We start from the raw sequence: 25,394 nt of genomic DNA, 5'->3' as shown, positions 1-25,394 counted from the left end.
CATAATATAAACCTCAGTTATGGTTTAAGTTAATATGTCTAGCCTGGGTGAAAACACTTGACTCTTTAATGGTCAAGAGGGAATTTGTTGAATCTATTTTTTAAAATGAGAAGAACCTATAGATTGAAATGGCCATATGAAAAGTAGAGTAAAAACTGAGCCTTAAATTATTAGTATGAAAGACATCACACATTTGTATGAAAGACTAAATTATTAGTATGAAAGAATTGTGACCAATTCTTCAAATTATCTCCTGAATATCGCAACAATTCTAATACCAAGAAAATCAAAAACTGCATAGATTTTCTCCACTAGTTTCTGTGTAGGTGGGCTATATGTGGTGATGTGAACTGCTCTCTCATATCCTGAGATCATTTCTACTTTTAATTTTTGCAGTGTCTAAAATCTTATTTTATAGATTTCTCATTGACATGTCTTTATGTAATTTCTCAATTGAATTCTGTTATAAATCCTCTTAGGTTACTTTAGTAGTAAAATCTTTTTAGCTTACCCTTTTAGAAAAGGAGAAGTTTGTTTAGTTGAGTGCCCTTTGAAAATCACATTTCTGACTGTGGACTGCTTGAACAGGTGCTTTCTAAGAGACACTGTGTTTTATATGTTATTTGATTTTCATATACACTTATCCTGCAGTATCCATGGGGGACTGGTTTCAGGATACTATTCCAGGACCCCACTTGGATACAAAAATCCAAGGATCCTCAAGTCCCTTATATAAAATTGTGCCATATTTGCGCTTAACCTTTGTAAATCCTCTCATATACTTTAAATCATCTCTAAATTATTTATAATATGTAATACAATGTAAATGCTATGTAAACACTTGTTATACTCTATTGGTTAGGGAATAATGACAAGAAAAAAATCTGTACATGTTCAGCACTGATGCAACTATCCATTATTTGCCAACTATTTTTGATCCAAGGTGGCTGAACCCACAGATGTGGAACCGATGGGTACAGAGGGCTGACTCTCTTTGTTTTCATAGACTTGAGAGTCTAGGACACTTTTACTATCTAGTGAAGTGCTTACTTAATCGAATGACAAATACTTTCAAAGATATTTTCTTGTTGATTATTTCACTGTGTGTAAGAAAACAATTTTGAAAATATGGAATATTTTAATGATGCTAGCAAATAATCAAATGAAAAAATCATTTGTAAGTTGATAGAAAATATTTTTAAAAGAAAATGTCTGCATATACAAATAAAGGTTAAAATATAAGAATTGACAATCACTTGTAATAAACTCGAGCTGTTTCTTTGGAGACACAAGACAATGAATTTTAAAAATCTGATTATAAAAAAAAAAACTTGTGACCACATATCAACAAGAATAGGAGTAAGAAATGCTGTGTAGACATTAGTTAAGATATTAAGTGTAGAAGAATGTTATACAGGGCAGAATGGATTGTGAATGGGTTACAATTTCTGCGTAATCGGTAAATAAATTCAAGAGTTCTTTGTGAAGTATAAAAGCACAATAAACTTAAAAAAAAAAAAATGGCCAGTTGCAGTGGTTCAAGCCTGTAATCCCAGCACTTTAGGAGGCCGATGGGGGCGGATCACTTGAGGTCAGGAATTTGAGACCAGCCCGACCAACCTGGTGAAACCTGGTCTTTACTAAAAATACAAAAATTAGCTGGGTGTGTTTGTACATGTCTGTAATTCCAGCTACTCGGATGACTGAAGTGGGAGGATCACTTGAACCCAGGAGAGGGAGATTGTAGTGAGCTGAGATCATGCCACTGCCCTCAAGCCTGGGTGACACAGCAAGATTCTGACTCAAAACAAAAAAAAACAAAAAAACAAAACAAAAAAAAAACTTTAACAACTAATAAGAAAATCAGTACAGTGACAAGTATATACAATTAGATGTACAAAACAAATACTTTGCCTGTATACCATTCAATATCTGTTAGAAAATATAATAGAAAAATTCCATAAAAAAAGAAAAGGGCTGGGTATGGTGGCTCACACCTGTAATCCCAGCCATTTGGGAGGCCAAGACTGGAGAAGCCCTTGAGCCCAGGAGTTCAAGACCAGTCTGGAAACATTGCAAGACCCTGCCTTTATAAATATGAAAAAATTGGCTGGGCATGGTGGTGCACACCTGTAGTCCTAGCTACTCTGAAGGCTGAAGAAGAAGGATCGCTTGAGCCCAGGAGTTCAGAACTGTGGTGAGCTACACTTCACTCCAGTCTGCTGATAGAGAGAGATCCCATCTCTTAAAAAAAAAAAAAAAAAGAAGAAGAAGAAGAAAAGAAAAAAAAAAGGAATAACTAAAAAGGATGTTTTATAATATCTGGAGTCAAATGAATCAAATTTAATCAAAATGTTATTGAGAGATAGAAAACGTATAGGGTAATGTTAAATGTCAAATGAATCAAATTTAATCAAAATGTTATTGAGAGAGAGAAAATGTATAGGGTAATGTTAAATGGGATAAAAAGCACTTTGAAATGATTTATAAAAAGTATATCATGAAAAATGCATATAATACCAAGTTATCTTTTAAATGCATAGAAAATAGCATGGAAGAAAATACTCCCAAGTATAGACCTTTATAACTATTATTGGATGGTATTATTTTCATTTTTATTCTTTTTGTGTTTTTCATAAGAAACATAAATGATTTTGTGTGATATGAAAAAATATACATCTTCATTTTTTTAACAATTTAGATGAAAGATAAGTATTTGCTTTGTCTTCCATGTACAGTGTTTGGCCTTATTCAGGAAAGAAGTTTTATATTTTTTTAATCTACATGCTTGTTTTTGTTATTAATGCATATGGTTGTTATTTTCCTTAGAAAGATGTGCGGGACATCCGCACCCCAATTCAGATTGAAGCTGCTTACCACCTTGGTCCTCACGTCATCAGTAAACGAAGCACAGAAGAATTCCAACCACTTCAGCCAATTCTTCAGCAGAAGAAAGAAAAAGACATAATTAAAAAAACAGTAGGAGTATTTTCCTTTATCCAAATTATTATGTGGCATTTAACCAAATTTTTAAAATATGGCATCATTCTGAAGAAGTGAACTATATGTCAGAATTTTTTTTAATTTTATGAATTTTTAAAAACATAAAAATAGATTTATGATGTGTCTTTTCATTTCTTTAAATTGTTTATATTCCCTTTAGGATATTGAACTGAATATTTTAAAATATGTATTTAATCACAACAGTAGATTATCATATAAAATGCTACTGTTCTATTTTTGATGCCTTGCCAGTGAAGAAAGATATTACTAGAGAAAAATCATAATGGGAGAAGGTTGTATTAATGTTAGTTATTCAGTGTCATCATGTGTCCTCAGTTTATCTTCCTCTTCTCATGTCCTGTCTCCCTTGCTTTCATCCTACTCACAGATTCACTCACGTCTTCATAATCAAATTTCCTTGCTTAGTTTTATCCATTTACAGACACATGTGTTTATGTTAAACACAATAATTTCTTTAAAAAATCCATTATATGCTTTTCAGCCACATCCCGGGATCAATTGCATTTGAGATGGATCCTACATTCTAACCAGTGAACCGTTTTCTAAATTATCCCAAAATATTTAAGTTTCACTGACAGTGTATTTATTCTCAGGAGTCCTGTTGTTCAGACCTTTACTGTCTGCCAACACAAAGACATAGTGTTTGTCCAAAAACAGGATGTGTCTGGGCATTGTAAAAAGCCTTCATTAAAATGTTCACTAATGACACACAGAATGTAAAAGATGAAAGGGACATTTAAAGGTCTAGTTCATATCCTGTCCAGACAAAATTGCCCCATAGTCACTTTAAGATAATTGAGCTTACAATCACCACTAGTCTAGTCTAGAATACAGGATCAAATGAAGATAACTGAAGAGCATATTTTTCTCTATACCCTCATACGAAAATATTTACGGAAGCCAGGGGTTGTTTTTACTCTTCTGTTAAACTTCAGTCTTCAACATCAGCTCTTTGTAAATGTCTTTAATAGTGAAAATCTCAGTATTGCAAGTACACAAGCCAAAACCTTAGCAATTTGTAGTTACATTAATTTATATTTTGATTCTTAGAACAACTTGCTTTACCAATAGAAATGAGAGAAAAAAAATCATATTTATTTAGAGAGATATTTACACTTCTCCCCCAACTTTAGGCACGCTGTTTGACAGTACTCTAGTCACTTCACACTTAGTGAGCCTGGCTCCTTCTGACTTTCTAGATCTCTCTTTGTTTTCTGCATCTGTCTCTCTTTACCTGTTCCCATTATCTTCCCTTTTATCTCTCTCCATTTTTTCCTTTTGTCCAGCTTATGCCTTGGGTCTTCCTAGGTCCTTTGTAGTATTTATTGATCTTATTTAAAAGTTCAGAGTTAATTAAATTCTGGAACCCTTATTTAATTTTGTTCAATGTTTCCTCTACATAAAATTTCTAAGTATCTCCATGTAGCTAATTTCAGTGAATATAAAATCACTGTCACAACATCTGCCAAAATTAAGTGCCATTATTTACATGTAATAAATGGGATCAAACTGCAGCACCAGAAAATTGAGAGGAACCCAATGAAAAAAAAAATCTTGGTAGCTAATAAACTCCTTTAATGCCTTTAACTTTTTTTTTCCAAATCTATTTCACTGATAAAATTTGGTCTTTAAATTTTACCTATTTAGAACTTAGCTCTTTTAGCCCTGCAAGTAATTGTCATTTGAACCCTACTAATTCTTAAATTGAACTTTTTAAAAGAGATAAAATAAAGAGTTGTCAATTTGATGTATCAATTTTATTTTTCTCATGCATCATAGATGTCATCTTCTTTAAAATATATATATAAATATACTTGCTGATTAAATCAAAATAAAAAACATTGTCATTTTATTTCCAGATAAGCTTTGCAAGGTTTTGTGCCCATGAAAATTGTTCTGCTGATTTACAGGTTTCTGCAAAGATTGGGTTTTTGAAGTAAGTATATGTGGTATAATCTCTATTATTCATCAAGAGGGGGTAATGAGTGTGTGCATTTGCATTCCCAAAAGAAAAGGAATAAGAGCTAACCCTTGAAAATTAACAGCATTTAAAGAATTAGCAACACAATGGTTAGTTTTTTTTATTGCCCAGAAAATGGATGATATCACTCAGACTGATCTATAATCCAAGTATGACAAATTTAAAAAGGAAGAAACCATCTTGCTCTTCTACATTCATAGAAAGGGAAACGGAGAAAAAGGAAATAGATGTGATGTGCTTCAGAATAGCATCTAGCGCAAAGCAAAGACTGGATAATTGTTGGTTGCTGTCATTATTTTATGATGGCAAATAAACCACTGCAATTTTGTATCATATCTGGATCCCCTATATTCAAATCATTTTGCATATCAAAGAGATGATGTGAAAACAAGGACCAGAGAGAGAGAGAGAGAATGAACACTTCAGGTTGAGGATTGATCATAGAAGGCGAGTGAAAGAGGGGAAGCAGATGCATCAGTGACAGGGCAGGAAAACAGGGAACTATTTTTGGGAGATTGGGATATAAATGGAGCAGCTTTAATTTGGGGCATGTTGAATTTGGAGGGACTTTTATATGTGGCGTTCCACTTGAAAATCTAGTTCAGGATTATGTTTGGAAGTTCCTTTATTCATTAGTGACTTGTGAGATGGCCCAAGGGATAGAAATGTGAATTTTATAGAGGAAAAAATTATGGATCAAATCTTGGGGGACAGTTTTATTCAAGGAGATTAAAAATGGGGAGTCCCTGTAGGAGACTGAGAAGGCATCTTCAAGGAATTAAAGAGAACCAAGTCCCTGGTGAAATAGCCAATGGAGAATATAAAAAGGGAGACAATATTGTAAAATTGTAAAAAGATCAGATAGCATAATGTCTAAAGAAAGGTCATGGAAGTCAGCATTTATTAATAAAATGTGACTGGTGGCGAAAAAATGGGCATCACTGGCAAATGCCAAGATAGAACTCTTAGTGCAGAAGTAGCCAAATGAGCCTAAACCAGTGTCTCTTGCGTTTCACACCCACCCACATATCAAATTTGCTATTAGACATGTCCTTTTGGGTGCCCTATAGTTTCACTCTGCCCAGGCACTATCCAGGAATGACATGGCTGTTAGAAAGTTACCAAAGCCAGAAACCTAGGGCTCAATCTGCATTCTTTCTCTTTCTTGTTCTTGATATCCAGAACTATTAAGTTCTACAATGCTACCACCTAGATGTCTTTCTTATCCATCATGCTTTGATATCCCTACAGCACTATTACTCCAAACTAGGCACTCACTATCCTACCTAGGTCACTAAGTTCTCCTGCTTTCTAGGATACTGGCCTTTGATTTTGCATTATTAGCATACACATGTGATAACAGTGCTTCAGTGACTCATTTTAGACTTAAAATCTAAACTCCTGGGTGGTATTTTTCACCAATTCCCCAGGGAGTTTTTTCATCAATGTCTGAATACTTATGGTTGTTTGGTTATGCCATGCTCTCCTGAACCTCTGTATCTTCTCACTTCTTCTGCCCATCTACCTGATTAACTTTTATTTATCTTTTAAATCTAAGCTGTTTCCTAGGGGAAGCCCCCTGGTCTTCAGCTGGTTAAACTTAAGTTCTGTTGTGCCCTTGGTCCTATGGCACTGTGCTCATGATTATTGAAAGTCTGTCTCCACACTGTCCTGGAAGCTGCTGCAAAGCAGGGTCCTGTCCTTTCATCTTTGTGTTCCCAATGCCTAACAGTGCCTGAAGTGCTGCAGGTGACTGGAGAGGTTTGCTGAGAATGGAACAAGATCCCAAAAGGGATCAGATTCATAGGTAGAGGAATTAGCCTTAGTTAAGAATCTCTTTATCTTAAGCTAACAAGCTATGAAAAGATGCTTGACATTAAGAAATTTCAGTGTGGAAGGAAGGGAAATACAGAGAACTCATGGATGGCTAGGATAAAAAGCAAGTTTATATATGGTAATTGAAGGCATTGAAGATATGTTTGGCAACTTGAAAGGAATGGAAAAAAAATTCAAAATAGCTATTATGATAAAGGACAGGAAGTCAACTAGGAATAAGTAAAAAGGTTGACAAATAGGGTTGAGTACCCTACTGTGGTAGGATCACATACGGCCAAGAATCAATTATTTTTACTTAGGTAATGTCAGTTTAGCCTGAGAGTCCATAGTGCAGGGCCAAAAAGCTTTGATTAATTATTGGACTTTATACTTAAATTACCCAGATTAACTGCTCAGATAATCCAAAAACAGTGACTACTGACTACTTTGTATCCCAGCATGTAGGGCGGTGCCTTTGGTGATTTCTTAGTTGAATAACTTATAATCTTCCCATTTCTGTATTTATTTTCTTCCTAAACTGCCTAATTGTCTTGATGTTTTTACCCTCATGGGTCTTTGATAAGAAGACGAGTTGTGTGGGGGAAATCTTTTCTAAGCTGCAAGTAAAGGAGGGTTTTCATTTTCTTAAATCAGACGCTTGTGCTATCACCTTTCATTGCAGTCTCTCTGGCCTACGAGAAAATGAGACATTGACATTTATAAGAAAATATTACTAACTGTGCTTCTTTCCTGAAGAATGAAAATTCATCTTAATGAATTCTTTTTCTTTGTTACATGTTTTCTCACAACAAAATACCTACTTTGCATTTTTAATTTAGAGCGATAATATTTCTTGTAGCCTATCAAACCCATTATGATTTTAAATGGCATAATGATTTTAAATGGAGTGTAAGGCTCTGTTTCTTAAGGTGTCTCTAAGCCACCTTTATGAGAATCACCTGGATGCTTGAAAGAAATGCAGGTTCCTAGGCCCCAGACCATCCAAGTCAGAACTAAAGGGGACCAGGCCACAGATCTTCACAATTAATAGAGCTCCAAGTTCTTATCACACTGAAACCTAAGAACCAATGTGGTAGTGGTGAAGAGCTTCCAGATTTGAAGTCAAGCTGACCTGGTTCAAATCCCATATCTACTGTATCATTAGTGACCTTTTCAGAGAAGACTTTTAACCTCTCTTGACCTCTTTCCTCATTGCTAAGTGGATAAAAATAGTACCAACTTTTTAAGGTTGTCTTAAAGGGTAATAATGCAGACCAAATGCCTAGTGCAAAGCCTGATTTACACGAAGGCTCAATAGAAGTCATTACTATTTTTTATATATTGTGGTTGGAATTTCTATAGATAAGATTTTTTAGTTTGGTGATAAAATGAAACATTGCCAATTCTATACATAATTCTGCATATAAACTTTATATCCTGAAAATATAGCTGGCTGTGACTGACTCAGTAGTTGCAAGGTTTGAAGTGGCATGAATGTCCATGTAAAGTGGTAGGCACCATGTTTTTTTATCAACTAAGAAAGTTACAGGCTCTGTATTTCTGTTAGATAAATGATAATTTATTTGAGGAACTTTCAAATGAGAGCGCTTCTAATTAATTTCTTAGACCACAATGAAAGGTTCTGACAAAGTGCTTTGTGTTCTAGTAAATTATACTCTATCAGACAAAAATATGTCTCTCCCACAGAGGTGTCCTCTCTCCTTTCTCAGAAACAGTAGGAGAATTGTGACCATATGTTCCATGCATTCTCCCAGCTATAACTCTGCTGGCACTAATGGTATTTATGTGCCCCAGAGCTATAAACCTGTTTTAGGTAAATGTATTTACTCAGTAAAGAACATGAGTTTCTGAAGACCACAGTAATAAACTGTCAATAGTACGCTAAGCAGTGCTTATCCACTCTCTCTCATCTCTTCATTAAGTTGAGGCTTCCTCCTGAATGTCTAAATGCTTAGGACAATAAACTACATTTAAAAGGACTTCCGGTGCAAAATAAAGATGAACCAACATGACTTCAAGATTGCAAATATAATAGAAGGTATTAGCCACCACATAGGAAGTTTAAAATCAAATCCTCGATACAGATTACTCATGTAAATGACACCGCAATACATTTCTGCACCTCAGTTGTGCTTCCAGAATGAGTGATGTAAGCTTTCCCTGAACAATTGCTTCTGTATCTGTTAGGAATACTTCTAATTGCAAGTTTTGGAGTAATTAAATAATAGTGACTTAGACAATAAAGATATTATTTTGCATAATAAGCAGTCTTGAGGAAGGATGTTCACAGGTTTGGTGAACAGCTATCAAAGACTGGACATTGATGGTTACCTTTCCAGCTCTCTTAGCTTTTCCTCATGATCACAGTACAGCTGAGCAGCATCAAGCAGGAGAAAAGGGAAAAGAGCAAAAGTGCTTTGTCCCCTTTAAGTTGCCCTTCCAGGAAGGGCAGTGCCTCATTAGATGTATTCTGATTAACCAGACCTGTGTTACCTGTTTATCCCTGATTCTGTCATGGTTGAAGGAGAATGGAGTCATCATGATCACAGTAAATTGATCCTGATTCAATTATTTTGTTATTGTGATACATTCTCTGGAGTTGAACCTAGAGGTCTGTCTTCTGAAATATTAAGGGAATGCTGCCTGTCACCTGCATAATCCAGGGCTCTGTTGGCAGCTAAGAAGGGAAATCACCATTGGCTAGACAATGAGCAGTGAGCAACATCTGCCACTATGCTGTTAATCCCCCAAAGAGCTAGTCTGATGAAATTGTCCATTTTTAAAATGGAAATAGTAGGAATATTTGCCTCACTGACCGCATAAAGTTGTGGGAGAATGAAGTATATGCTTTATAAACTAAGACATGTTAATTACTGGTTCAATCTTTTAATTTAGGTTTTTCTGCTCTTCTCCCCTTAACCTCAGTGAGTTTGCCTGTCTTTAACAAAATATTCCTAAATGTCAGGTAATCTGTCTATTCCAGTGGGCAAGAATTTTTCAGTGTTGTCTTTTTCCCTGAAGTCAGTAGTAAAGGAAAAAAATATAAAAATTTTACTTAGTCCTGTAGGCTACTTGCTGCAGGTTACTCTTTTGTCAAATAAATGAGTCGTGTGTCTTGACATAGTGAAGTGTGGTATCAGTTTACATTATGTTTTATTCTAGCATCTTGATTAAAAACAAGTTAGCTATCAAGCCCTAATTCATTTTAGGCAGACAAGATGAATTCATTTTACTAAGACTTGGGGAGCATTTCTTGCAAAATAAAGCTATATTATTCACTCAGAAAAAAACATAGACCTGGTGCTGCAGTACATCATTTTTCTATTTTTCCTCTGTCACTTATTAAGTTATGATTCTGTACGTACACAGTACCTTGATTTGTTTAAGTTACATGGATTCTAGGCTGCTTTGTAAATTTCAAGTCTGCATTATGCATGTTTTAATGAAGAATGAACTATGAGTCCCGGGGACAGCTCTGATTCAGTCTTGTCGCACTTCCAGATGTGCACCTGGTTCTTTGTTATGTCTCACAGAGGAAGCTGGTAGGTATCTTTCTGAGAGCATCTTGTTAATGAATCAATTTACAGTAAGATGTATATTTGGGGGAAAAAAAGTAGAATTGTAATTATGGTAATGTGGCAAAATAGCTTAAAAATGGAAAATAAACCAGGAATCTAGCTGCTGAAATGTGAACATTGTGTTTCTCTTTAATTTGCTGTTGTCTTGGAACCTAGCTGTTTATGCAGTGCTTTCACCTTCTGTTGCTTGTCTAAGTGCCAACTTCTTTCCCAAAGGTGTTCAGTGACTAATGCTTTGGTTACAAGCCAGAATATTTTATAAATGTCTATTTCTGGGCAGCTCTTCTACAAGTCTTAATTAAACTTTAATGTCAAGCTGAAGTTTACTTTTAGAACCTCTTAGGTTGCTTTAGTCCTAACATGATTATAGAGTTGGGGTGGTAAGGAGGGGGGATGTGGGACAGCCATATTCCCACACATTTCCTCTCTCCCATTTAACAGTGCCACCAAGCAGATGCATACTACTTAACCCCAAGGTTTACAACACAGGCACAAGTAAATCACAGCCATTCCCTAAAATGTTGTGGTAGCACACTGTCACTCAGACTCCTCCACCCTGCAGTAGTGCCCAGGGTTTAGAATTACTGCTTTGTTTGTTATTACACATTCTTCTAGCATATCCAACTGCTCAAATCAAGGATCCCAACGTAGAGATGATGCATATGGAAGTAGCATTCTTTCCTTTCTTCTCCATGTCTAGAGGAGTTATGAGGACTGGGGGATCATTTTCTCTAATTCTATATGGCTTATTGGGGTAAAGAACTGCATCCTATGCCATCTGAAACAATGAAGTTTCTATTATGGTCAGAATAGTACAAATAGATTTCAATTAAATATGGTAATATGTTACATGTTTATTTTGTAATTTACTCGTCAATCGGATTGCTCTGTAGCAAGAGCCTGCATCTTTTTTCTGTGAAGGGACAGATAGTACATATTTGAGTTTTTGTGGGACAGAGATCTCTGTCCCAACTACTCAACTCGGTACTCGACTCTGTCACTGTAGTGCAAAAGCATGGCTGTGTTCTCATAGAACTTTATTTACTAAAGTAGGCAGACATGTGAGTTTGGCCTTCAGGCAGTAGTTTACAGACCTCTACTCTATGATATGCTTGCTTTTTACATGGAAATTCTAAAGTATATATATTTTTATTAAAAGTTCCTGATAATATGTTTTGTTTTATAAACATAGTTTGTCAATATAACTTAGGCTGGTTGCCAAAATAAGCCAAGATTCAAATATTTTAAAGAAATTAACCCTGGGTTAAAAAATTATAAGAATCAGGCTGGGCGCGGTGGCTCAAGCCTGTAATCCCAGCACTTTGGGAGGCCGAGACGGGCAGATCACGAGGTCAGGAGATCGAGACCATCCTGGCTAACACGGTGAAACCCGTCTCTACTAAAAAAATACAAAAAACTAGCCGGGCGAGGTGGCGGGCGCCTGTACTCCCAGCTACTCGGGAGGCTGAGGCAGGAGAATGGCATAAACCCGAGAGGCGGAGCTTGCAGTGAGCTGAGATGCGGCCACTGCACTCCAGCCCGGGCGACAGAGCAAGACTCCGTCTCAAAAAAAAAAAAAAAAAAAATTTATAAGAATCTCTCCTAGATAGAACATAAAGATAGATATAAATATATATCTAGCCTACAGAATTACATGTATATGTCGACCAAAAAACTGTATTAGTTCCAAAAATAGAAATTGTCAAAAGTCCCATGGATAATTGAAAGGATAAATAAGATGCAGCATATTCATAAAATGGACTATATACACCAATGATTAACATTTTACAACTACCAATTGTTACCAATTGTGTACCAATATGTTAATCTCACAAAATTTTGAATAAAAGCCATGCAAAAGAACAGATACTCAAAGATTACATTTATATAAAATACAAAATTGAGCAAAACCAACTTATATTATTAAAAATCAAGAAGGGTGGGGCCAATAACTGGAAGAAACAAATTGCAGAGGGTTTTACAGTAGGGCTGCTAATATTTTTTTCCTTGATCTGCATGCTTAACACATGTATTCATTTTATAAAAAATATTGAGCCATACAATTAGGATATGTGCATTTTTCTATGCATGTATTATACTCTGATAAGTTTAAAATAGAAAAAGGAACTTTCAAGCATTAAGTGAAGTGCCTGTTTTCTTAGAAGTTAGAGTTATAAAAGTGGGGGAAAATGTCCAGTTATTTTATTTGCATATTCCCAGGTTCATAAGAATAATTCCCAAAAACCATATCACATTTCCAGTTTTGATTTTGCCATGGTCATACGATGCCATTAATTTATAAGTCATTTCAGTAGGTTTATCACCACTAAAACATTAGGTTTTCTGGATGGGGTACAGATCACAATGTGGTAATACTAGATATTTACTTAGTGAGGCATTTGGAATTTGTATGCCATCATAGAACAGATAAACGTGGCTTAAGGCTATAACATGACAGTATTTATGCTGATACTTTCATAACCTTTTAACAGTCAATAACTTATCCAATAATTTCCCTTTTTTTCTGACATGTTGCTTGGACTCCACCAAACCCTTCTTTATGTTTAATGCAGACATGTACATACCTGCTTATATTTTTGTAATACTGTGTTCTTAGGCTCTGAGAAAGTATGTTAATCATGATCCAGCATCTTCTCCCCAAGATAAATTAGTCTAGTGGTGAGAGGAACCAGACAGAGACTTGACATTGTGAAAATACTGCTTTATTATAGAGGTGCCCAGTATACTTTGGGAGAGGTGAGAAGCTGCCACCTTATGCTGTTAGGGGAGAGCAGTGCAAGGTGAAGGTGGTTAACAGTGAGTTTTGGCTGGAAGAATTATTGACATCTAAGCTAAATCTTGAAGAATAAGTACAAGTCAGATGCATGAAGAGGAGATGTTGACGTCAGAGTGCTAGTTTGAAGGAAGACACAAAACATCTTGATGTATTAGACACCTGTTTGTAGAAAATTGTGAAACATAAGAATGAATTGTGCAGTGAAAGTGATGAAGCAGGGGCCAACTCTGGAGGGCCTCTGTGTCACGCTAAGGAGTCAGAACTCTTATCTCCAAGGCAATGTAAGTTTCTCAGCAGACACTTATATTATCTAGTTTGCTTTCTTGAAAATGACCCTCTGGTAGTGTGAGGATTGGATTAAAGGAGAGGAGAAGGACTTGAGACAGATAAATCAATTAGAAACTCAATCCAAGTGAATTTAGGTTCAATCATGACATTTTCAGACTTAAAAAATCTTTCTTGAGCAGCCAATTTAGCCATAGTAGTAGAGAAAGAAAAAAAATCATGTCTTTACTATCTCAGGCAAAAAGTGGTTTCTCAGAGCTCTATCATAACTCTTGCTCATCTGTATATTATTTTTTACATTTATTTACACATCTCTCCTTTATTATATTAGCTCTAGGAAGGAGTGAAATGTGTTGGTATTTGGGAACAATGAACTTAGTGCCTGACTTATTGTATAGAAACTTTCAATTATATTCATTCATGAATCTTCAAGTAATACTTAAAAGCAGAAATTTTGAAACATGTTCTTAAACTCTGTGCTTACATACTTTGTCTTTAATCAATTCACAAAAACTACTAAATTCCTACTGTATCTTTCCTATTTCCATGAAAAGTTTATTCAAACACGAATCTTCTTTACAAATGTTGATTCAAAGGACACAATTTAAACATTATTGAAGAAACTTTCTAAATTCTGCACTGCTAGGTGGATATTTATCTTTTTTTATCCTCACCTGATATTTTGCTTTGGGTAACATGCTTCTTGACTTTGAACTAATTTTTCCAATTTTTAAATTACTAGATATCTAAGAACTTCTGTCTTTGGGGAAAGTTTATAAAATGACATGCTGTAACAGAAAGTTTTCCTTAGCATCTAGCTGTTCTAACCCTCTCACTGGGAAAAAGAATGAACTGTGTAGAAATTCGCAATTGTTTCAGGACTTTAGAACATTCTAGCTGTGGCCTTTTAATAAGTTCCTTATGTCTCAAATACTTCATATTTAAAATATTCTAAGGGCTTCATACAGTATACATGACCCAGATCTTCACTGAATGGTAGGTGGTATGTAATAGGATGACTGAGGCTTAAAAATGCTAAATTACTTCCCCACTGGAAAGAACTGCTGGCAGTGCCAGGACTTGAACTCATGCATATGTGTGGATTTGCAGCAATCTATACTTTGCAGTACACAGGAGGATGAAGCATTTCTCCAGTTCTGTTTTTAAATTTGGCCTAGTTACTGGTGGAGGTGACCAGCTGCTTCACACTTTAATTCTAGTCCCACAGATTTTAGTGCCACGCACTTGTGGGTGGACATAGTAGTTCTTCCTCATTGCCTTGCTCACTTCTACCAAGCATTCCTTTTAGTCTTCTCCTTTCTACCAGTTCCTTCCATTTTCCTCCCTTGATTCAGGCAGCAGTTAGTTCGATGTCTATTTTAGGCTTGCAAGAAAGAAAAGAAAAACTGCTTTGCCTTTAGAAAACGTTATGAAAAAGTCAGGAAAATGTTAAAATTATAGAAGCGAGAGGTTACGCAGAAAAGAAATGAGAAAAGATGCGATTTTAATTATAGCTCCTTAAACTTTCCTTGGGTAATAGGTGACTTAATTTACCAAAAACATGAGAAAGAGTTCTTTTTAATATGGGTTTACATCTGCTTGCATAGGGTCAATCCCATGATTGTTTCTCCAAGAAAATTAGTATTTTATGTTCAGCATAAATTACATACATATATCCTTGTATGCCTATATACAGAGAGAGGGATTTTTATTTCCTAAACAAGAACCAAATAATATTACTTAATTTTTAGGCCCCATGAAAATAAAACCTACCTTGCTGTTGGGGGTATGAAGACATTAATGTTGAATGTGTCCTTGTTTAATGCTGGAGATGATGCATATGAAACGACTCTACATGTCAGACTACCTATGGGTCTTTACTTCATTAAGATTTTAGAGCTGGTAAGTACTGTAAACCACAATAGCGTGATACTACTTAGTATTTTACTTAATTTTTTAAAAGTAAATGGTAGAATTCACTTCACTGATTTGGGGTATAAGTCTTGGGCTCTTAGTTATTTGCAGACTTCTTCCGTGCCCCTGCTCAGAATGGCAAGTTCTTGGGTCTAAAGTCCAAAGGCATCAGCCTCCTGTTTTCCAGTGCTAGGAGTAGGAGGAAGCTGTTTGGGTGCCTTTACATTCTCACTGCCGTAGCCAGCACACGTCTGATGTTGAAATAGTATGCCCCTTGATTGTGGTCCTTGCACAAGTAACATTGATCCTCCATCCTGGACTCCAGAGTTACTGTTCTTTATTTTAAGGTGACGCTCAGACAATTAATGGAATTTTCTCTGTCCTTTATCAAATTCACTGGTCTTTTGTCCAGGGACCACACCTTCACACCAAGAGTGACCTTTGACCTCTCACAAATATCTATTACCTTCTTTCTCTAGTGTTTGCAATACTAGCAAAAGTAACAGTGGAAACTCAGATATTCAGACTATTTTTAAAGCATTTTATATTTATTGCAATTATAACCTCATTACACCTATTGAGATTATAACTATTTTGATTAAATACCTTAAACACATTCTCACATACCAGACAGAAGAGGGCCATTAAAATATGAACCTTATGGATTCCTTGCCTCATGATTTTTCAAGGAATTCAGACCCTGGATTAAATAGGGAATATACCAAGATGAATGAAAGCTACAAGTCCAGAAATTTTTTTTGTGGAGAATCTGTTTGAATATTAGGGTATACATCTATACATATATGTGTGTGTGTATATATACACACATGTATACACATATATATACATATATACACATATACACATGTACACATATTTATATCATTTATATTTCTATTTATCTCAAACATAAACATAAATAGAAAATAGTTTTCCTAGGAAAGCAAATACTTCTGGGATATTCTTTTCCATAACCATCCTTAAACATATGTTACAAACTTTTTATTTCCTTCCTGTCCAAAACAGTTGTTTCATTTTTCCCATTAGGAAGAGAAGCAAATAACCTGTGAAGTCACAGATAACTCTGGCATGGTACAACTTGACTGCAGTATTGGCTATATATATGTAGATCATCTCTCAAGGGTAAGTGTTTTGCATTTATGGCTTTTGTTCACTATCATGAATATTTTTCTATTCTTCCCTATCTTTATGTTGCATATAAAATGTTATGAATATTTTAGCTTAGGGTAGGTAGCTGAATGATGAAATAAAACTGGTTCTTGAAATCTTTGAGCTTTGTGTTTATATTCTTGGCAATGTTTGCTGTTTTAAAGGGGGTGGCATGTTTACATCGAAATGGACATGTGCATGTGTCAATCAGAATTTTGCTCCCCCTTCACACCCTTCCCCAACAATCCCCACCCCGCCACCCCCACCCCAGGTGGTCCTGTCTGCCAGGCATGTTACCTCTGCTATACAAAAAGGTGTTTGTGGCAAGAGTCTTCACTCAAGTTGTGAAAGCATTTCTAATTTTGTCAGTCTGGACTTGCCTGCGTTCACATTCAGAGAAGCCTTTGTCTCTGAATGTTACTTGTGTAAATGTGTGTACTTTAAAATTGTCACAACCCCAACAACTTCCCTGAATCTTACTGCCAAGGGAGGAGTAGCTGATGCCTTTAGAATAGGTTCAATTCTACATTCCATAGAACATAAACTTTTAAGAAAAAAATTCAGATTATAAAAAATGTACTTAAGATTTTTTTTAATGGGCTTTCCTGCTCTGTGTTTTACAGATAGATATTAGCTTTCTCCTGGATGTGAGCTCACTCAGCAGAGCAGAAGAGGACCTCAATATCACAGTGCATGCTACCTGGTATAAGTTATTGTTAAAAAAATGAACTAGAAATGCACCCCCATATTTTGAGGGGGGAATTAGGAAAACCATAAAACTATGTTCCATTAATTGTGAGAGAAAACTTCCCTTACATGGTCTGCTTTAAAAAAAACCAAACAACATAGTTAAATGGGAGTGACTGGTAATGTTTTAGCTCTTGAGCTATGTTAAGTATTTATTAGATTAGATTAGAGTGGACATGATGTGTCACGAATCACTCTGTGTATCTGAAATCAAAAACAGAATAAACAGTAATAACTCTACAAGATTTAAAAGTGAGGGCAATGACTGACATAGATATGTCTCCTAGAGTAAATAGGAATCGTTAATGACTATTTCATGAATGAAGTTTCAACATATTTTTAAAAATTCAGAGTAAACATCAAGATGGACTTCATTTTACCTAACACAACAACTTGGTCACCCTCTCATCCTAAAAATCTCTATAAGTAAAATTGATTATAAAGATAGGTTAAGGCAGTATGACACTTGCTATACGATTTAAAAACTTTTATGATTGATGTGCTTTCTTTGATCATTGAATTAAGTCTTGCAAAAATACTTCTTCAATCTAAAGAGAGTAATAAATTTGTTTCTAAACTACCTATTTATTCTGGTTTTTGTACTATCTAGAACATAAATGTTTAAAAAAACAACTTTTAATCTAATAAATGTAACTATTTGTTAAAAAAAAAAAACCACAATTCCTCTAGCATTAGAAGCAAATGATAACAGTTTAATGAGAGAAATTTTCTGCCATCCTTGTCCTAAAAAATTTTTACTGCCATATCTGCTTTTATCCCCACTCCTCAAAAAGCATCTAAACAAACCTCTGAGTATATTAGGTATACAGGGTATGTAATTAGTTCTCTCTGAAGATTTTTCTGCTTGATGAATTCTAACAGGGTGTCTTCTATTTGTGTAGTGAAAATGAAGGGGAAATGGACAGTCTAAAGCACAGCAGAGTGACTGTAGCAATACCTTTAAAATATGAGGTTAAGCTGACTGTTCATGGGTAAGTAGACACAAAGTCCTCCTTTCAAATTCAGAGCTGATTTACAGTTCCCTTGCTTCTTACATTAATGAAAAAACTGTACTCTAGAATTTTTTTAAAATAAAAAGGGTACTATTTCTATCTTTCAATAATTACCTCATTTTTATAGTCCCTTACTTAGCTGTCCATTATAATAATTCACTCTATAATCATCACTGATACTACATCAAACTAGTACCCAGTGGGAGGAGATTTCTTACTGGGAGAGAAGGCCACACTGAGCCTTTCAGTTGTGCACTGTGTAATCCTAATCAGGAATTAGGCAGTGTGCAGTTTGCATAATCATACTCAATGCCCATGTCAAATGAGAAGTTCAGAGAAGTGTGAACTTAGCCAAATCACTATTCTGCAGACCCATATCTATACACGTGGCAAATGGAATGCGATGTGAGAGATCTGGTTGCAAGGTGTCCCTTGTCCACTTTTTATAGCTATGGGATCACCAGATTCCTCAACTACAGCCCAAGTACCAGAATTCATTGCTTCCTTGTGATTTTAATGATTGCGTGGACCCCCCTCTCATCCAAGAAGGAGATGTGTGGAGAAAGAATTAAAGGGGGCTTACGGAAACCTTCAGTAATTCCACTGGAACTTATTCATGCTGTTAGTCCTTAGAACTACATTTTTATACAGAAGATACGAGTTACAGAACAAATAGACAGATGAGCCTTTCCTGTTGCTCTAAATCTAAACTGTCCCCCAGTCACTTTATCCACTTAGAAAGGTGATATACAGTCACGTAAATGTAAAATGTCAGTGTCTGATGGAATTGAGTATTAAGTTTGAGATAAAGCGAACAGGTGAAAAAAGGCCCTTCACAGCAGAGTAAGACCTAGAGAATCACGAGTAAGCAAATAAAAAGTTCATTGCATGTTTCCTGGTTTTCAGTGTTTATCTTGCCACTCCTGGCTCATGATGAGTGGCTTCCTATTTTTCTGTTATTCACATCTCGTTATTTTGAATAAGGAATGTTCACCTGTTAAACTGCCTAAATCTATGCTGATTCCTTTCCTGTTTCATGGGTTTCTAATTTGGGATTACCTAATATTAGCTGCCAAATGTGAGCACCTTATGGAGTAGAGGTCTCCCTAGAAACATATTTCTTAAAGTTTATTGCAGATAAAAATGTTGAATCACAGGCCTTTAAAAGAGAGTGACAGCCTTGTATTGTAACAAAAAATTTATCATACTTAATAATGTTAGACTTGTTCCCCAGATTTAGGGTTCATTATAAGTAGCCAGCAGGGATCATGAGATGGGAAGAAATAACTCAAAAATGGGTAACAGAAATTGAGGTATGAGAACCTTAGGAAAAAGCTAAGAAGTTATCCCACATTTGCCAAATTTACATAAACCACTTAAGGGCTGAAAGAGAAGGAATGGTCAGTAGAATAAGCAAGGTGTAGTGTTGTGGAAAGCAAGAAAAGAATATCGTTGAGAACAGATATTGTCACTCAGGTCAGAGAACATGGCCTTCTTTTTTTCTTTTTTTTTTTTTTTGAGATAGAGTCTCGCTCTATTGCCCATGCTGAAGGGCAGTTGTGTGACCTCAGCTCACTGCAACCTCCGCTTCTCGGGTTCAAGCGATTCTCCTGCCTCAGCCTCCTGAGTAGCTGGGACTACAGGCACGCACCACCACGCTCAGCTAAGTTTTTTTGTATTTTTAGTAGAGATGGGGTTTCGCCATGTTGGCCAGGCTGCCCTCAAACTCCTGACCTCAGGTGATGCGCCCACCTTGGCATCCCAAAGTGCTGGGATTACGAGCGACTGTGCCTGGCCCCAATTTAATTTCTTTTTAAATAAAATGTATATCTGACCACAAAACCAAAAGTATTCCATGGTGACTTGTAAATATGCTATAATCCAGTCTATAGAAAGACTCTTTAATATGTTATCGAATAAAATAGTTAATTAAATTTGAATTTGTTTCTAACAGGTTTGTAAACCCAACTTCATTTGTGTATGGATCAAATGATGAAAATGAGCCTGAAATGTGCATGGTGGAGAAAATGAACTTAACTTTCCATGTAAGAAAAGTTAATTGTGTTGATATTTGTAACAACCTAAAAGGATATCACTGACGCATTGCTCCAAGCGACATTGTACACCTGTGATGTCCCTCAGCCTCTCTAGACCACGGCTGGCTGGAATGGGGCTGCAGCAGTGGTACTCCTGCCTTTCAGATCCCTACTGCTTTCCTTCCACTTGTCTTGTCCCTGGTATTCAAGCCCATATCTCCTTACAGGACAGGTGAGAAACAGCATGCAGGAACAGAGAGAATGCCTTGAAAAAGGCAAAGTTATGGGATGAGCTGAATTTGCTAGAGACGCACACAGAAAACAGGACAGGCTAAGGGAAGGCATCTTTGGGTGCAAATCAGTGAAATTTCTTCTTGGTTCAAGCTTATAAAAACCTCAACACTACAAAGTAAAGGAGGCTCCTACCTCCCATCTCCATTTAAGATCACATTGGTCGGCCTTTCAAGCCATAAGTTTACGACCTGTGACAAGTGCTTTATCAATTATTAAGTAACCTTTTAAAGTAAAGAGTGCTATCATAATTCAGAAGTATTTGGAGACTGATGTAAACCTAACTTAAAAACATTTTTGCTGTCAAACTGATATTTTTGTTGTATCAAAGATATTGGTGATGAGTAATTTCCAAAAAAGAATTCTTTGAACCAAAAGCACTGTCCAAGCATTCTTATAATCTATATATGTGAGTAAATCTTGGATTAGGTATAATATTTTGTAAGACAATGCTTTTCAAAATGTGTATTAGAATCACTTGGGGTACCTATCCAAAATGCAAATTCCTGGGCCCTGCCCCAGATCTGTGGAAAAAGAATGACCTTGAAATCCTGTTGACTCTATGTATATTCCAATTTTTGTTACACTAGTTGATACCAATGTTGAAAAATTTTAGTCCTCCTCCACTTTGAAGTCCTATGAAATGCTCTTTAAAACCCAATGGGAGTTTGTGCTTTGATAAACTAAAACAGAAACCTAACTGTACTCTAGAAGATTTATTAATTTACAATTAATAGTTAAGTAGTTTCTACTAAATTTATAATGTAGTGGCTGGGACTAGAGAAACTTGCAGTATACGATTTCTGTGTCTAGCCAACTATGTAGATATTCTTAGAGGTTTAATTGTTGTTAGGCAAACAGAGATGTTTGTGATTTAGATTGATATTTAATGGCATCGAGAAGACCTTGTCTGTAGTACTGGGCACTGCTAGGTATCTCTTGCTGACATTTCCTTCTGCAACTGCCCTGTGCTTTTATGGATTAGCAATTACCACCTGTTCCCAATCTGGAGACACTTTCTTCATCTTTGTCACATGTTCATAAAATGACTGCAGGTCTGCAAGTCATTTTTTAATCGAGGTATTGGGATGCATCTCTTTCTGACTTACTGTATTGGTTTTACAGTTAAGCTGCCAGTTCGGTAGGCTATATTTTGGCCCCATTTCCCTTTTCAGGAATCTTCAGTCCCCAAATTTATCATCCTCTTATGCATTTTTTGACAAGTATTGTTAAAAACCTGTTGTGCTTTCTCAAAACCCAACAACATACTTTTTTTCTGAATGCATCAGCATATAGATCCTGAATAAAAATACATTTTTATTCACTTTCTCCTGCTGATCCTCTCAGCACAGAGTGCTTTTGCGATAACATCATAGGATTTAGAATTACAGATTTAGAATTACAATACCTGACTTTTGGTCATAACTCTTGTCATTTTTTAACTTTTGTCTTGGGAACACTAAGAACATCTGTTAGCATTTCCCTTAGCTGGTGAATACCAGAATGTTGGCCCACCTCATGAGAACCAAATATTTTTAAAAAACGTAATGTAACATACAAATATATATTGTTTGTGTCCTAAGACTGTTTCTCCAATAAACCATCAGCCTATACTTTTTGTTTTCAACAATACCAAAACTAGAAGGTTAGAAATAATGACTCATTCAAAATCAGCAAACTTTAAAAATTCTGACTACGGATATCCTGTCTCCCTTTGTTGTGCAGCTGCCAACTATAAACCCCCACCACTATAAATGTTGCATGGAATATATGGGATCACCTCAAAGCTCATTGATAGCTGTACTTACATTTATAGAAAACATTTGTTAAAAATTTTTCCTTCTTAACAGGTTATCAACACTGGCAATAGCATGGCTCCTAATGTTAGTGTGGAAATAATGGTACCAAATTCTTTCAGCCCCCAAACTGATAAGCTGTTCAACATTTTGGATGTCCAGGTAAAAATGTATTTCTTCCACCTAACCTTTATTGTGTGTCTTAAATACTAAAATAAATGCAAACCAATCCTTTATTCAAGTAATAATGTGAAAATGGATAACTGTTATCTTCAGTCACACTCTAAGCTATGAATTCACCATGCATTTATTGAGTTATGATTTGAATGTTATATATTTCATTAGAACTATAGAGTTACAGTGCAACTTTTACATTTGATTTAAATAACAGAACCATATTCTACCATCTCCATTGAATAATTATTTTAAGATACATTTTTGTGTGATGTGGACCTACAGAAGTAACTTGATTGGTAGAATTCTTCATAACACTTGAAACTACTGTGCAAATATGAGGATTATAGCCTTTTTTGAAGGAAGCACTATTCAAACCACTTATTAAGAACCAATATTCTTTCATTGATGGTTCCATCAGAATTGTTTTGAGCTTGCCAGGTTGAAGACAGAAGTCAACAAATCTAAATATGTTTGAGGTCTGATTTTTTAAAATCCTACTTAAATTCCGGATTCAGAGAGAAGAATATGGGGTTATATTGTTTCCCCTATAAAGGAAAAGAAATATTTAATATCATGCTAATGTTTCAATATCAATTTTTACATTTCTGCAAGGTTTAAGGACATGTTATCAGCTTAGAACCTATATCCAACCTTCTATAATTCAGCTGGGTTTTTGTGTTTCTGCCACAGACATTTAATCACTCCCAAATCTGTCAAAAAAAAAAATTCTACAATTTCAAAGGTACTTGATATATTTTAGCAAAGATAAGCTACTGGAACTTTTAAAACAATGTTGCTTTTTGCTGTTTTTTCCAATGATGAAAGATAAGATTTCTCTTGCTTTCTATCTTCATAGACTACTACTGGAGAATGCCACTTTGAAAATTATCAAAGAGTATGTGCATTAGAGCAGCAAAAGAGTGCAATGCACACCTTGAAAGGCATGTTCCAGTTCTTGTCCAAGACTGATAAGAGGCTATTGGTAAGTTTCAATTTTTCAGGTTGTAGTTCCTGCTTTCCAACAGAGAAGTGAAACACTTAAAATCAAGTCAATGGGTTTGAGCTGTCACTTCAATAAGAGAGAAGCCAAGTTTAGGTAGTATTCTTGCATGGAAGGAACAAGCACAGTTGGAGAGTTGAGAAAGACCCAGGGTCTATCCCATATATAAATATGTTAGCTGGGCATGGTGGCTCATGCCTGTAAATCCCACCACTTTGGGAGGCCAAGGTGAGCAGATCACAAGGTCAGGAGTTTGAGACCAGCCTGGCCAACAGCGTGAAACCCTGTCTCTACTAAAAATACAAAAATCAGTCAGGTGTGGTGGCAGGTGCCTGTAATCCCAGCTACACGGGAGGCTGAGGCAGGAGAATTGCTTGAATCCAGGAGGGGGAGGTTGCAATGAGCCAAGATCATGCCACTGCACTCCAGCCTGGGCGACAGAGCAAGACTCCATCTCAAAAAGAAAAAAAAAAGTTATAGTTTCATTTTTTTATCTAACAAATGCCCACTATTTGCCAACAAGACATTGTTCCAGACCCTTCAGGACACCAAGATGTTGTCTTCACCTGGGCAGCCTTTGTGGCATGGGTTAATTTTCATTCTTTTCAGCTTAGTGAATGTATGAAAAGAAACTGGAGAAGCAGTCATCATCTTGAAATGATCCACGTTTTACAACAAACATAGAATATGTAACTTAGCAAGACTCTGATTAGAACATTTTTTTAAAAATTCTATCCCAGAAGATTGTTAATACAAATAAGAACATATGCTCTACTTTAAATACTTTATTATAATTTAGAAAATAAGCATTCCTGTCTTGTTTAAAGATAATTTAAATGCCACTAAGGAAAGCAGATGTTAAATTTCATATTTATGGAAAGATGATTTTCAAAATGCCATTAGAGTATATATTAAATTCCATATAAAATATTTTTAAAATATTTTCCAGTGGTGAAAATTTTAATGTATCACTTTTATATTCCTTTCAAGTACTGCATAAAAGCTGATCCACATTGTTTAAATTTCCTATGTAATTTCGGGAAAATGGAAAGTGGAAAAGAAGCCAGTGTTCATATCCAGTTGGAAGGCCGACCATCCATTTTAGAAATGGTAAGTCTAAAACATATTGACAACTTGGTGGCTAAGTTTACATACAATCTATACATTCAGTCATATAGGCAGGATAGTATGAAGGCATTCAACAAATAAAATTTTGGAGTAAAACTCTAAAACTATATTTCTGTCACTTCAACTAAGTGAAATGGCTTTAGAAATTAACAGGTAATAAAGGCTAAAATAGGCCAGGCATAGTGGCTCAAGCCTGTAATTCCAGCACTTTGGGAGGCCAAGGCAGGAGGATCACTGGAGGCTACGAGTTCAAGACCAACTGTATTCCTAGGTAGATGTGTGGTGTTATTTCTGGGGTCTCTGTTCTGTTCCATTGGTCTGTATATCTGTTTTGGTTAGCCTTGTAGTATAGTTTGAAGTCAGGTAGCATGATGCCTCCAGCTTTCTTTTTGCTTAGGATCGTCTTGGCTATATGGGTTCTTTTATGGTTCCATATGAAATTTAAAGTAGTTTTTTCTAATTCTGTGAAGAAAGTCAGTGGTAGCTTGATGGGAGTAGCCTTGAATCTATAAATTACTTTGGGCAGTATGGCCATTTTCAGGATATTGATTCTTCCTATCCATGAGCATAGAATATTTTTTCCATTGGTTTGTGTCCTCTTATTTCCTTCAGCAGTGGTTT

At 35.7% G+C, this 25,394-nt stretch overlaps 1 protein-coding gene across 1 annotated transcript in view; it reads left to right on the top strand.

Moving 5' to 3' along the window:
• ITGA4 (integrin subunit alpha 4) overlaps window positions 1-25,394 on the top strand; it is an 82,211-nt gene that overhangs the window by 50,120 nt on the left and 6,697 nt on the right. Inside the window, exons 16-25 of the mRNA XM_010368683.2 lie at window positions 2,830-2,979; window positions 4,884-4,960; window positions 15,253-15,403; window positions 16,463-16,558; window positions 17,209-17,288; window positions 18,235-18,324; window positions 20,300-20,390; window positions 22,523-22,630; window positions 23,502-23,627; window positions 24,636-24,755. Coding sequence (XP_010366985.2) covers window positions 2,830-2,979; window positions 4,884-4,960; window positions 15,253-15,403; window positions 16,463-16,558; window positions 17,209-17,288; window positions 18,235-18,324; window positions 20,300-20,390; window positions 22,523-22,630; window positions 23,502-23,627; window positions 24,636-24,755 — 1,089 coding nt within the window. The remainder of the gene's footprint in view (window positions 1-2,829; window positions 2,980-4,883; window positions 4,961-15,252; window positions 15,404-16,462; window positions 16,559-17,208; window positions 17,289-18,234; window positions 18,325-20,299; window positions 20,391-22,522; window positions 22,631-23,501; window positions 23,628-24,635; window positions 24,756-25,394) is intronic.

The sequence above is a fragment of the Rhinopithecus roxellana genome, chromosome 14, assembly GCF_007565055.1.
Source record: "Rhinopithecus roxellana isolate Shanxi Qingling chromosome 14, ASM756505v1, whole genome shotgun sequence".
Lineage (NCBI taxonomy): Eukaryota > Metazoa > Chordata > Mammalia > Primates > Cercopithecidae > Rhinopithecus > Rhinopithecus roxellana.
Note: the sequence above shows the minus strand (reverse complement) of the source record. Positions and strands in the feature narration are given on the sequence as shown.